This window comes from Orcinus orca, chromosome 6, assembly GCF_937001465.1.
Source record: "Orcinus orca chromosome 6, mOrcOrc1.1, whole genome shotgun sequence".
Taxonomy (NCBI): domain Eukaryota; kingdom Metazoa; phylum Chordata; class Mammalia; order Artiodactyla; family Delphinidae; genus Orcinus; species Orcinus orca.
Window position 1 is genome coordinate 118,650,729 of NC_064564.1, and position 13,333 is coordinate 118,664,061.

Sequence of the window (13,333 nt, forward strand, 5' to 3'; positions counted from 1 at the left end):
ACCGTAGTTAGGTTTCTTCCTAGGGATTTTATTTTTTTGGATGTGATTGTAAACAGTTTTCTAATTCCCTGTTTAGATTGTCCATTGTTAGGGTATAGAAAGGCAGCCAGTTTTGCATGTTGATTTTATATCCTGCAACCTTGCTGACTTGGTTTGTCGGTTCTGACAGTATCGGGGGAGTCTTTGGGGTCTGAAAAGGGTTTAAACAAAACCTGCTTTAAGGCCCTTCCTGATGGCCTTCCACAATTCTGTGGCCCTGTCCACTGCCCATGGTTCCCAGAGCAGTGTGGGGCTGTTTTGAAGGGGAGTTTGCCTCAGTTTGGGGATTGCTTCCTAAAGTCCATCCAAGCCCACGTTGACCGTCAGATGACTGTGTACCAGGCAACAGCTTCCCATGAACTTGACGCTCACCCCATTTATCAGATGGGGGCACTGAGGCTGGGAGAGGCAGCCCGTGGGTCTGGCTGACCCTGAGCTCATGTTCCAGACGTCCTTATTTTCGGCCCTTCCCTTCAGTACGTGTCCTCTCTCAGAAGAAATGAGACCTCCCCCAACTCCACTGTTTCAGTGGAGAAAAAAACACAAGATGTCTCAAGAACCAATGACGCTGGCAACTTAGAAAGTCACCTAGGAATCCCCAAACCCTTCCCCTCACTTTGCCAGAAAGCAGAGCTCTGTCCATCTGTGCCTGTTTTCCCCCTTCACTCAGGAAGTATTAATTCAGCCCGTCTGTGTGCTGGGGTATGATGGAGACCAGCCAGCTTCCTGGCCTCGCCGGGCTCCTGGGAGCTGGGGAAGGGGCTGGGGGCAGCTCCATCCCACCCGTGAATTCATTCAAGAGCCTGACTTAACTGGGGGGCTGTATGTCCGATAAGACCGGCGATCCTGAGGCCGTGAATGGGTGAGCTTTAAAAATGATTTTTTCCTGTTCAAAATGAGATTGGCTTTGAGCCCTGAGCTCCTCCGTGGGCTGTCTAAAATTAGAAGCCCGTTGACAAGGCAGGGGAGCAGCGAAATGTCAACAGTACATTTTCTGTGTCAATTTTGAGTTTTTTGAGAGGCCCGGACAAATGGCAACTCAGGGCAAATTTGTGCTGTTTCAAAAGCTTCCCGAATCCAGCCCCTCGGTGGTGGTGTGATTGAAGTGTCAGAGTTATAAGGCGCTGGTTCCGTGGTCGGCAGAGTGGCCCCCGCTCTCCTTCTGCTCAGGTATTATCCTGGCAGGAGCTGCACTGGGCAGCCCTCGGGGCTCAGAGCAGTAATGGGATCAGTCCTCCGTCTCCATGAGCTCTGTGACTTGCTGCACCCTCCCTGTCCCTTTTGTGAGCTGGACAGTCCCACGCTTGGGCCTTGTGCACGGGGACGCTGAGGGTTCAAGTATTTGCCCGAAGGCTGGAGGCGGCCGCCAGGTGCCGGATGTGTAAGTGACGAGCCACCAAACCAGCCGTGCAGGAAAAGTCAGGCTTCCTAAGACAGACAGAGCCAGGCCCCTGACCCCGCTTATGGACAAGGAAATCGAGGTCAAAGGGAGGCCAAGAGGCTTGCCCGAGTCACTGCGACGACTGAACGGTGGCCCCCAAAAGAGACGTCCACGTCCCCACCCCGGACCTGGGGATGGGGCCTTGGAAATAGGGTCTCTGCAGTTGTGATTAAGGCAGAGGATCTCAGGGTGAGACCATCCTGGCTCAGGGTGGAGCCCATCCCAACGGCAAGTGTCCTGCTGGAGACGAGGAGACACAGACACAGAGGAGAGTGAGCCAGAGGTCGGGATGACGCAGCCAGGAGCCCCTGGGGCCTCCAGAGGGAGCGTGGCCCTGCCCACACCTTGCTTTTGGGCTTCGGGCCTCAGAACTGGGAGAGAGCACACTTCTGTGGTTTTAAGTCCCCGGGTTTGTAGTCATTGGTTACAGAGGCCCAAGGGCATCCCTACAGTCACTTAGGAGAAGAGCTGTGGCCCGGGAACCACATGTCCACTTTCTCCCACCCCCAACGACGACACCCCTTCCTTTTAAAGATTTCCAGGGACTTCCCTGGTGGCACAGTGGTTAAGAATCCGCCTGCCAGTGCAGGGAACATGGGTTCGAGCCCTGGTCCGGGCAGATCCCACATGCCACGGAACAACTAAGCCCATGGGCCTTAGCTACTGAGACTGTGCTCTAGAGCCTGCAAGCTACAACTACTGAGCCCGCGTGCCACAACTACTGAAGCCCGCACGCCTAGAGCCTGTGCTCCCCAACAAGAGAAGCCACAGCAATGAGAAGCCCGTGCACCACAACGAAGAGTAGCCTCCACTCGCCACAAGAGAAAGCCCACGTGCAGCAATGAAGACCCAAGGCAGCCAAAAATCAATCGATCAATCAATAAACTTATTAAACAACAACAAAAAACATTTCCAGAGTGCCCCTGAGGACTCTCCTCGGGACCCCCTATTTCTTGGGGCCAGAGGCCGTGGCCTGGGCCCAGGGCCGGCTAATAATGGTGACGGTATGAAGTGTCCACCAGTAAGTGGTGGCTGGACCTTGACCTCAGTCGTCTGACCCTGGCCCACGTCTAAGCTGTGACTTGTCCCCCAGGTCCGGGCCATGAGGCTGTCCTTCGTTGGGGAGCTGGGCTGGGAGCTGCACATCCCGAGGTCGTCCTGCCTGCCCGTGTACCAGGCTGTGATGGCAGCAGGGGCCAAGCACGGCCTCGTCAATGCCGGGTACCGGGCCATCGACTCCCTGAGCATCGAGAAAGGTGTGTGCAGGGTTTGGACACCACGGTGGGCTGCCTGAGCCACGTTCACTGGAGGCAGAGAGGCTGTTACCCCCACCTCTGGCCCCATGATCCTTCCAGCCCCACTGTGCTCCCCCTTCCCCCAACCTTTGCTATCTCCCCAAACCCCCTTTGCTGTCCACGAACCGGGTCCTCCATGCAGGCCCGGGGGTGGTGCTGGCATCTCTTGACACCAGCACTCTTGAGGGGAGGGGTGCTCTCCCAGGTAGGGGCGGGCGGGGGCCAGAGCTGGATTTGGATGTAGCGCCAAGTTTCCCGGAGAGAGCTGGAGGACATCGGAATGGGAAGGGGCCCTCAGTGCTGCCCCTTCACAGCCCCCGCCCCAGGGCCCCCAGCCTGACAGCACAGGTGCCGCAGTGCTGATGGGGGCTCGTCCAGGGGACCTACTACGATCGAGGATGCCCCCCGCCCCGGGAGGCCCAGGTCACGGAGTTTCTAGGGTGGGCATGTGGGCTGGGGCAGGGGCCCACGTGCGTCTCGCGAAGGGCTTGTGTCTGCCTCTGCTGGCGCTGACCCCGTCGTCTCCCACCCAGGCTACCGGCACTGGCACGCCGACCTGCGGCCCGATGACAGTCCCCTGGAAGCGGGTTTGGCCTTCACCTGCAAACTCAAGTCCGCCATCCCCTTCCTGGGGCGCGAGGCCCTGGAGAAGCAGCAGGCCAAGGGCCTCTGCCGGCGCCTGGTGGGCTTCACCGTGGACGAGTGAGTACCCCTGGGGCCGGGGCTGCCAGAGGTGACTGCCGCAGACAAGCAGGCTTCGGGGTTCCTCCTCTCGAGCCGCCTGGTGTGACGCTCCCCACAGGCCAGGCACCCTCTCCCAGAACTCCCACCGCAGCCCCGTTACAGGTGAGAAGGCTGGGTCCGTGCCGGGCCTGACTCCGAAGCCAGCGCTGCAAACTCAGATCCCGCCAGGGCCGGGCAGGGTGCAAACCAGGCCCGGGGCCAGTGCTGGTCAGCAGGGAGTGAAGAGGGTCGCGCTCGTCAGACGCAGGTTTGATTTAATTTTGGCCACGCCATGCGCCAGCAGTGTCTTAGTTCCCCAACCAGGGATTGAACCCACGCCCTCGGCAGGGAACGTGCAGAGTCCTTACCACTGGACCGCCAGGGAATTCCCTCAAACACAGATTTTAAAAGTGAAAGGCCCTGCCAACCCCAGCCAGCTCTGTGGGAGGCGCCAGGCCAAGGGCCTCGAGCTGGCTGCCCGTCACGGTGCTGCCACGTTCCACCGTGTCCTCATTAGAGCCCCCCCACAGCCCGGGAGGGGGGACCGTGGAGGGAAGGGCCAGGCTGGGGCCACCAGCCCCACTTACAGGTGGAGACCGTGGGGGCCAAGGGACAGGGTGGCTCTCGCCCGGGCACGAGCCCTGTGCAGGGGCCTGATCCCTTCTCCCCCACCTCCCCCGGGGCAGCTTTTGAGCGTGTCGCCCTTACGTGCTCGGAGCTGAGCCCACATTGTCCCTGGGTCCGGGGTGCTGGCACTGGAAGGCATAGATGGTGTGACACGGAGTCTGAGTAGCAACCGTCTCCAGGGCGGCGGGCGTCTCTGGGCTTCGTCGATTTGGAGCTGACAGCCAGCCGTCAAGGGTGCCACTTCTCCCAGATTTGGAACCTTCAAAGCAAGTGTTGAGAGTGCCCAGGGGAGGGGGGCGGAGAGAGAGCAGAGCTGGGGGCCGTCACCGTCCTACGGCTTCTCCCTGGGCTCCCATCAGGCCGCCTCTCCGCTTGATTCCTTGTCCGTCTCCGGGGGAGCAGCTCAGCTCTGCTTTGGGGTGCAGGTAGAGCAGGGGTCCGCCGAGGCCTTCTGCCGCCTGGCCCTCCAGGAAGCGCCCACAACTTCAGACGGCACCGGCCACAGCCTGGCTCTCCCCGCTCGGGGGTTCCCTGCCGGGCTGCAGATTCCACCCAGTGCCGTGGCCTGGCCGGTCCCAGGCCTGAGGAGAGACCCGGCCTGGGAGCCGGCTGGGGAGTCACAGAGAACTCCCGCTGCATTTGCTCTGGGGCCCTGGGCGAGGCAGGTGGCCTCTCTGAGGCTGTTCCCTCCCATGGACGTGGCGCCCCGGTAGGACTGGGTGAGACCAAAGGAGACAAGAACGTGCTTACAAAGCCTCCTTCCGTCCCACCCTCATCCACTGGACCCGTGGGGCCCAGGCCTTTTCCTCCTGGTCTCTGAACTGGGCGGACCCTGTGCAGGCTCTTTTCCTCAGTGTAGGGTTCACCCAGTTCCAGTTACCGTAACTGGGCCCAGCTGTGCCCCACTCGCCTCCGGGTGTGGTCCTCACACCCGCCCCGGGGACCCCCGGGGCCACGTGGTGCTCGCTGCCTCCCCAGGGCCCAGCACAGCCCTCGCAGGCGCGACGCGCAGGAGGGGCACGTCTGCCAAGATCTGCACCAGACGATCCGGTGTTGGCGTTTCTGTGACTGTAGTTTAATCTTTGTTTTCTATTTTGAATTTTCAAAACTTTTACAGCGAGCATTGTACCTTACGTGTAATACCGAAAATCACTTTTAATAGACGATGCAGCACGCTGTAGAAAAGGAGACCCATCAGAGTAAAACAAGTCGTACGACAGTTTTAAACTGATCTGAAGTCAAATCCTCAAGGTGGGCCTCTTCCAAACCTGTGGGGCCTGTCCCTAGAGACACGGAAGTCAGATCCTGGTTTTGGTGTTTTCTGTTCATTCATTTATTTGCTCGGAGCCTGTGCCGTGGCATCCCCGGGGCCCAGGCGCCGGGCACGGGGGCTCATAGCAGACCAGCCCCGCAGCGTGGAGCCCGTGGTCTGGCGGGCGCGGCTCCTCTCTCCTCGACCAGGCAAAGCGCAGGAGTTTCCCCTCTGGGGGCTCTGGGGTCCCAGCCGTCTATTGCTTCTTCCAGGAAAGTGCCCATGTTCGGCCTGGAGGCCATCTGGAGAAACGGCCAGGTGGTGGGCCACGTCCGGAGAGCCGACTTTGGGTTCACCATCGACAAGACCCTGGCCTACGGCTACATCCGGGACCCCAACGGCGGGCCGGTGAGTCCAACTCCCCAGCACTGCCACTGGGAGCCCCAGGTCCTCTCAGGCTCCGCACTAGCACCCCTGCCCACCGCCTCGAGTGTGCTGGGCGTGCGGGGACCAGAGCACAGTGAGGTGACTGACTGATGGGGCTGTGTCCCTGGGCAGAGTCGGAGCTCTTTCCATGTTTTCTCTCCAAAAGAATCTGATTTTGGGAGCTCCAAGCTTCTCCTGGTCAGGAAGAGGCTCTGGGCCAGGCTAACGCCTGCTGCTCCCTAGAGCTTGAGACCCCGTGTGCGTGCAGACGGTTGTGTGCACACACGTCCGTGTACACGCGCGTATACCCGCATGTGCGCACACGTACTGACACACGTGCACACAGACACGCGCGCGCGCAGGCACATTTGGGAAACTTGGCGATGAGACAGAGGGGCAGCTTGTTCCGGGTGGAGAAAATCTAAACATTTTGCCCAAACAATCATTTGTAAACCCAAATAACCCCCCACCGAGCATGGATGCCGCCGTCCACACTGGCAGGGGAGTGAGGGCAGAGCGAGGGCCCTTAGTGGGCCTCCAGGGGTCTGAGCCCTGGGAGGGGTGTGAAGCTCGTGCCGGGCTGCCTGGGTGGTGTGACGCGAGTGGGGGGGGAGCTCATTATCATCGGTGCCATCTTCGCCTGCTTGCTTCCCTGGAGTCGTGCACCAGCCCCCTGACGGCAGAGAAAGGGGCCCCAAGAGGCTCTGACGTCGGGGCAGGGATGCCCACCCAGCTGGGCCTTCTGGCCTCCCCTGCCCGACAGTCTCTGGGCTGTAGCCCCCCACCTCCCCGCACTGAGACTCCAGGTTGGGGGAGGCACCTGGAAGCAGCAGCATGGAGGGGGCAGGAGGAGTGAGTCAGACCAGCCCTGGCAGAGGTGCAAGGGCGGGCCAGGCCCGATGGCAGGCCCAAGGGGGACGGGGCCAGGCTGCGGTGCTGTCTGAGGAGGCTGCATCCGCAGTGGGCTGGGAGGCTCAGGACACAGGCTCGGCCTCAGTAGCTTTGGCGCTCTGCCCTGGACTGGCCTGGCGACCTTGGACAAGGGCGTCTCTCTGGGCCTCGGTTTCCTCATCTGTAAAATGGGGACAGATTATTCCCACCTGCCTCACAGGGCTGTCTACAGATCTCTGCTCTAAGTGGAGCCTTAATGAGCTCCACTTATTGCCGTGGGGTTGCCAGGGCTAGTGATGACGTTTTGCGGTGACAAAGGACCTTCTGACACCCAGATATGGAGCCCTGGGTCCCAGCAGAAGCCCCGTGTCCGTTTGCCCCATGCAAGGGTAGGGGTGGGTGCAGGCCTAGTCACCTCTTCTTTCAAAGAACAATAATTCTTGCTATTTCTGCTTGGTCAGCTTGGGTTTCTGATTAACGTGACCGGGGAAGGAAGCTTATACCTACCCAGACAGGGGGCCCAGGACACCCGGGTTTGACCAGTGCAGGGCCAGGGCCGGCTCAGGCTGGCTTGTAAGAGCCGACTGTCTCCACCTCTTCCCAACCCCGCCATCAGGGATGTCCAGTGTGTTTATACCATGGAAATGGGCAAACGCCACCATCAGGCCTCCCCGATTCCCCAACCCCTTCCCCTCCCTCGAGAGCTGGTTGTTAAACATTTACCAGCACAGCAGCGGGATAACCAAGACTCCTTTGTAAAATAGGAAAACTGCCCTTGAAAGGAAAGGCTCTGGACCTGGGGGCAGAATTGGTGGCCTCCGGGGTGTTTATTAGCAAGGACTACGCCCCAGCGCTGGGCAAGCCCGTCCTTCAGACGTCTGAAGGCACCAGTGGTCTCTGCCACCTGCCTCTGGGCCCAGTGGGGGCAGCGTGGAGCTCTGAGCCCGGCCAGTGCCCACCACGGCTCAGAAGCCTGGTCTAGAAGCCGCTTCGTTCCAACACCGCAGTCACGTAAAAAGCCTCGTCTCTTTGGGGTACTTTTTCCATCCAGCCCTGAGCTGCCGAGAGGTCATTTAACAGCCCGAGCAGAGCCCCTCCGTGAGGCCCGGCCCTGGGTGTATTCTCTGCACCCGGAGAACAGGATCCTGCGCCGGGCCAGCCCACTCTGCCTCTGCCCGCCACTGCCCTGCGTGTCCAGGCCGTGCTCCGGTTCCCAGGAACCTGCAGTTCCAGGGCGGAGGGGTGCTGCCCCGCGGGAGAGATCTCGCTGACTGCCAGACCTCGGCTCTGCTGGACCCCAGGTGCTCAGGTCCAACTCGGGGGCACGGGGACACGGAATCTACCTGCTCAGGGCAGTTCCTCGGCTCAGGGAGGACCCTCAGCACAGCGATGGGTTTGCCCGCAGGGGGGGCGTGAGGCCGAGACAGCTGGCCCCGTCCCGAGGCAGGTAGCGTGAGCCCAGCACCCACTGGGTAACGAGTGACCAAGATCCCTCCTCTTCTGCTACTAGGTCTCGCTGGACTTTGTGAAGAGTGGAGAGTACGCCCTGGAGAGGATGGGGGTGACCTACCCGGCCCAGGCTCACCTCAAGTCTCCCTTCGATCCCGACAACAAGAGGATGAAAGGGATCTACTGAGGGGAGGGGAGCAGGGCCTCAGCCGATCCGGAGGCCGGAGGACCCTGGCCAGAACTTGGGCTCCCCCTGCCCTCAGTCGAGGCCTGCGAACCATCCCCCCGCAAACAGATGCAAACTGAGAGGGTGGAAAGAGGACCCAGAAGGCCCGTGCTGTGGTCACTGACCAAAGGGTGGTCTCGAGTCCACCCACACCCTAAAAAAGCCACCCATAACCCCTTAGGCTCAGGGACCACGCCTGTAGCCCTTGAGAGCTTCTGAGAAGCGCTTAGGAAGCACTCGATAAGGCCCGTGTCAGAGCAGGGAGGCGGGGAGCTTTACCCTGGGTTCCTAGCCTTGACTGGAAGGCTGCCCAGAGCAGCCTCGCAGAGGTGTAAGGTGTGTCTGGAACTGGGGATTGACTGGTACTGTCTGCCTCAGGCGCAGTAGGGAAGGCAGAGAGCGTGCGTGCCAGACTGGCCCGGTCCCTGAGGTCAAGGTTAGCAGAATGGTCTGGTTCCCAGATCCCAGGAAGGGTGGGGGGTGGATCAGACAGCAAGCTCTTCCTGCCTTGAGCCTCCTGAGAGTCCCCAGCCCTGAAAGCGGTGCCAGCAGCAGGGGTGGGAGGGGTCTCAGATCAGCACCCGCCCTCCCCTGTGCAGAAGCTCCCTCTCCTGGCTTGGTTTCCCCGAGAGCCCCTCGCTCTCTAGGTCTGGAGAGGAAGGCATGCTGCTGGGTGAGAACCTGGCAGACTCCTCCTGCCTGGGTGGGTGCCTCCTGTCCTTACTCTTTGATTAGGACTGAGCTCTGGTCCTGGTCTCCCACTCTTCCGGCCCCCTGGGGATGGGCCTCACACAGGCCCTTGAAAGGGGGTGAGTCCCCTGCTCCCTTCGTGGGGCTTCCAGACCTGTCCTCCATGCCTCTGGAGGAGCCCTGCCTCCCTGCCGGGATGGGGGCCAGCCCAGGGCCCAGGCAGCTGCCACAAAGCGGCACCACGCGGCTGTGCCCCAGCGAGCCCGGCCCCGTGGGGAGCAGGCGTGGCAGGTGCTCGGGGACAGGAGAGACACGGCTCCCGCAGACACAGGCGGGAAGCCACGCGGTGCCGGAGGTGCAGGCAGTCCCCGGAGGGCCCAGGCTGCCTTCAGAGGCGCACACACCACTCAGCCCCACCGCAGACGGGGCCGGAACAGGTCAGGCTAATAAAGCCAAGGCCATGGGAAGACGTTTGGGTTTCGGGTGACTTTTGTAGAGAGAATCTGGCCCCCTCGCCAGACCGCAAGCTGGGGGGTGGGGACCTCTGTCTTTCCCAAGCCTCAGGCAAAGGAACGCCTGCAGCCCCCCCCAACCCTGCTCACAGACGGGCCTGGGGAACCCTGAGTGGACCCCGTAGGGCCAGCGGAGGAGAGGAGGGTAGCTGGCTTCCCAGATGGCCTGGGCTGCTTCCCCGGGCCCTGTGGTTTGGCCGTGGACCTCTGTTCGGGGCCTGTGCACGTGTTCATTCCACAGCCGTCCTTGGGGGGAGGCCTTGGACGAGGGAGGTCAGGCCCAGGTTCCAGCCCGACTCCTTCCCCAGGGGTTGAACCCAGAAACACAACCGTTCGCTCTCGCCCTCCCTGTTTGTGTTTGTTCCTCTGCTGGGGAGAAATAGCTCTGGCCCCTCTGCAAAGGGCACTGGGTCACCGACACGAGAGAGGCTGTCATGGGCCGCCCCCCAGCTCACCTGCTTGAGCCCGCAGCTCGGGAAGGTCTAGGCCACGGCCTGGCCCTCAGCAGGCTGGCTGCCCGGTCGCTTAGGGCTAGAACACATCACCCTCCCCTCGGAGCCAGTGACCTCAGCCCGTCCTTCCTAATCCCATTCCGGACACACCCTGTTGCGTCTATTTTGGAAGGCTTTTCTGGACAGAATGAGCACTGTGGCCCTCACCGTGGCCCTGAGTACTGAGCTTGGCTGGACACAGGAGAAGGGTCCCCCCCCACGCCCCCGCGCCCTCAGACTCAACCTGCGTGCGGCTCCAGGTGTGCCGGGAGCTCTGAGCCTCCTGCAGGGGCCCGGGACGGTGAAGGCCCCGACTCTCTCACTAGCTCCTGTCTGTCAGCCTGGAAGGTTGTTAGGGACCACAGGGACCCCAGACACCTGCACCCAGCAAGGGCATTTGCATCAGAGCCACTGGCACCCTGCCTCTGGTCTTTGCGTGGCTGGCGGGAACGAGGTGCCCCTGTCCTCAGTGAGGACCAAGGGCCCTGGCAGTGGAATCCCCAGGCAACTCGCAGCCTGCTCGATTCCCAGACACCTCATATACACGGAGCTGGCGTGGGGCCCACCTCCCTCCAGAAGAGCTGGTAAGAGGGGCAACAAAAGCATTCGGCAAAGGAGAGGAGCTGGGGATACATTTGAGTGATTGTGGACGACGAGCCCGTCATGTGCTAAGGTCCTGGGGTGAGCCTGACCTGCCACGTGGCCTGGGCCGTGTTTACCCATCCGGGCTTCAGCCACCCCATCTGCAAGGGGGCGGTGGGGGCACAGCCCCTGGGCTCCCTCGCCCTGCCTCCGCTTGAGGACACCCTAGTGGAGCTTCTGCCTGCCGGGGACCCTCCCTGCCCGACAGAAGCACCATCTGGCCTGGATGGGCCGAGCGCTCAGCTCATCCCCACCCCGTGGAACAAAGCGCTTCCCTTGGGCGGCCAGAACCACCCGCCCAGGTCACTGCTGGAGAGGAAGGTACTGAGCCATCTGGCTCGGAGTCGCGCAGAGTGAGCTTGAAGAGGGTCCACCAGGCGGAATCCCTGGGACCCTGGCGAGACCCTCACTCCTCCCAGGGTCCTTGCCTCACTACATGAGCGGGAGACAGTGGGGCATGCAGTGGGCCGTGGGGAGGCGTGGACGCTGTGGCCGGGAGGGGCCTCGCCGAGCATGGCCACGGGGCTGGGTGCAGTCGCCAGGGGCGCCAGGAGGCCTTTCAGGGGGCCTGCCGATTTTCCTCACCTGACAGCCCCTCCAGGGGCTCAGGGGCCCGTGGCAGTGCTGGAAGGCCTCAGACCACCCCCAGCATGAGCTGGTTCTGGTTCTGCCTTTGTTCCCTCTCAGCTTTATTCTTCAGTCTCCCCAGTTTAAAGGCTCATCGCTCAAGGCCCCCGCTGCAAACACGCTAACCCCCGAAACGCTGCACCTAGGGGTCTGTGGGCCAGGCCGGGCCTGGGGGTGACTGCCCCTCGGCCGCCCACACGGGGCTCCGCCTGGGCCGCCCCTCCCCTCTCCCGTGAGGTCTCCAGGCATCTCCTAGGAACTGCCTCCGTGGACCCTAAATAACTGTCTCCTCTCACCTCCCCCCTCCTGCCCCCCCCCCACCCCTCCTCTCACCTCCAGAGGAGGAAGGGGCAGGATGGAAGCCCAGGGCAAAGCTTTGGTTTCTGACCGGAGAGGGGACAGAGGGCGAGGGTCCCCACACATAGGCAAAGGAAGGCCTCCTGGGCCATGATGTCAGCACAGGGGGAGGGCTTCCTGGGGTCTAGTCTAGAATCTCCCGCTGAGGGCTCCCCAAGTCCTTATTAGGAGCCTGCCACAAACACAGAAGTTTCTGGCCTGGGATTCGTGGGACACAGTGGGCTGCCTTCCACCCAAGAACCTCTTGAAAATGCAGGGAAATGTGGAGTGTATGCTTGAGGGTGGGTGAGGGTGGGGGCGCTAGACAGACGGGAGAAAATAGAGCCGTGCGTGTCCCCGGGAGACCCTGCGTGGTTTTCAGGGCATTTTGGAAGGGTCGGAGGGGGATGAAACGGGGGTTCTTTGCAATAACGAGAAGCTTTGTTTTTCGCTGCAATGGAGCAGAGGACAGTAGGAGCCCCCAGGAGCCCCTGGACTCTGTTTCTCCATCTGCACCACAGGATGGGTGGCTGGGGGCCAGGGACGGAGAGAGCCTTTGACGGTTGGGGGACTCGAAGCATCCCCACTGGGCTTTTGGAGGCCTGTCAGTGGTCATAATGCAGGAAGCTGCTAATGCTTTGCACTGGGGCTAAGGGGCTGGACCTTCCGAAGCAGGAGGGACCACCCTTAGCCTGGGAGACTGGTCCTGCCCCAAATGCCTCCGTGGACGATTCCTGCACCCCTGTGGTGGTCCAGCTGCTCTGTCCGGAGCCGGGCCCGTCAAGAGGGTTGCTGGGATGTGAGGATGCACGTGGCTCCCAGCCCAGGCAGCTCAGCTAAGCTGGTGCTGTCTGGGACCCGGCCGTGGTACAGCGCAGCCCGGTGAAACTTTCCACGTTGATGGAAATGCTCTATACCTGGGCTGCGCCTACAGTAGCCATGGCCACACGTGGCTATCGAGTGTTTGAAATGTGGCCGGTGTGACTGAGAACCCAAAGGTTTTATATCATTTTAATTCATTTAAAATTAAGCTTAAACAGCCACGTGAGCTTAATGGCCACCGGGCAATATAGCCCTGGAGCCTCCCGGGACCGGCTCAGGCAGGCACACCTGCTCCCGTGGGAGCCTGCAGCCTGGGAACGGCCCCCACCACCCAGCCCCAGGCCTTCTCAACACTGAGCATGCGTGGGCGCACCTCAGCCCGGGACTCCGCGCATGTCACCCGAGCAGCTCTTGCCCCCAGGAGGCGGGGGAACCTTCTCCATGGGCAGATGGGAAGATGGAGGCCCAGAGAAGGAAAGTAAATTGGCCAGGGCCACACAGCGGAGGGAGGGTTGGGAACCCAGGCTGCTGGACCCTCACCGCCCTCTTTCCACCGCCCCAATCCTTCAGAAGATGGGGGATCCTGGACAGCACTCAAAGGGACCTGGCCAAGGTAGTGCCTCGCGCTGACCGGCTATTTTCAGGTAGTAAACATTTGCCCCAGCTGTCATTGCTTAGTCCCCACGAGGCCCTGGGACAGTGCCTGGGTCCTAAGCAAGGAAATGGAGGTTGCAAGCCCAGGCTTTGCGGTCACACAGGCCCGGGGTCACTTCCTGGCCCTGTGCTCACTCTGGGTGACCTCAGCACCTAGCTTTAGATCTGTCCATGGGAGCAGAAACAGTCC

General features: G+C 61.5%; 1 protein-coding gene across 2 annotated transcripts in view; it reads left to right on the forward strand.

Moving 5' to 3' along the window:
- Positions 1-10,431, forward strand: part of SARDH (sarcosine dehydrogenase) — a 64,823-nt gene extending 54,392 nt beyond the window's left edge. For both annotated transcript variants that reach the window (XM_049711447.1, XM_033415342.2), the window contains 4 exons: positions 2,574-2,736; positions 3,309-3,477; positions 5,650-5,785; positions 8,205-10,431. In XM_049711447.1, the coding sequence (XP_049567404.1) occupies positions 2,574-2,736; positions 3,309-3,477; positions 5,650-5,785; positions 8,205-8,330 (594 nt within the window). In that variant the 3' untranslated portion in view covers positions 8,331-10,431. The remainder of the gene's footprint in view (positions 1-2,573; positions 2,737-3,308; positions 3,478-5,649; positions 5,786-8,204) is intronic.
- Positions 10,432-13,333: the final 2,902 nt, after the last annotated feature.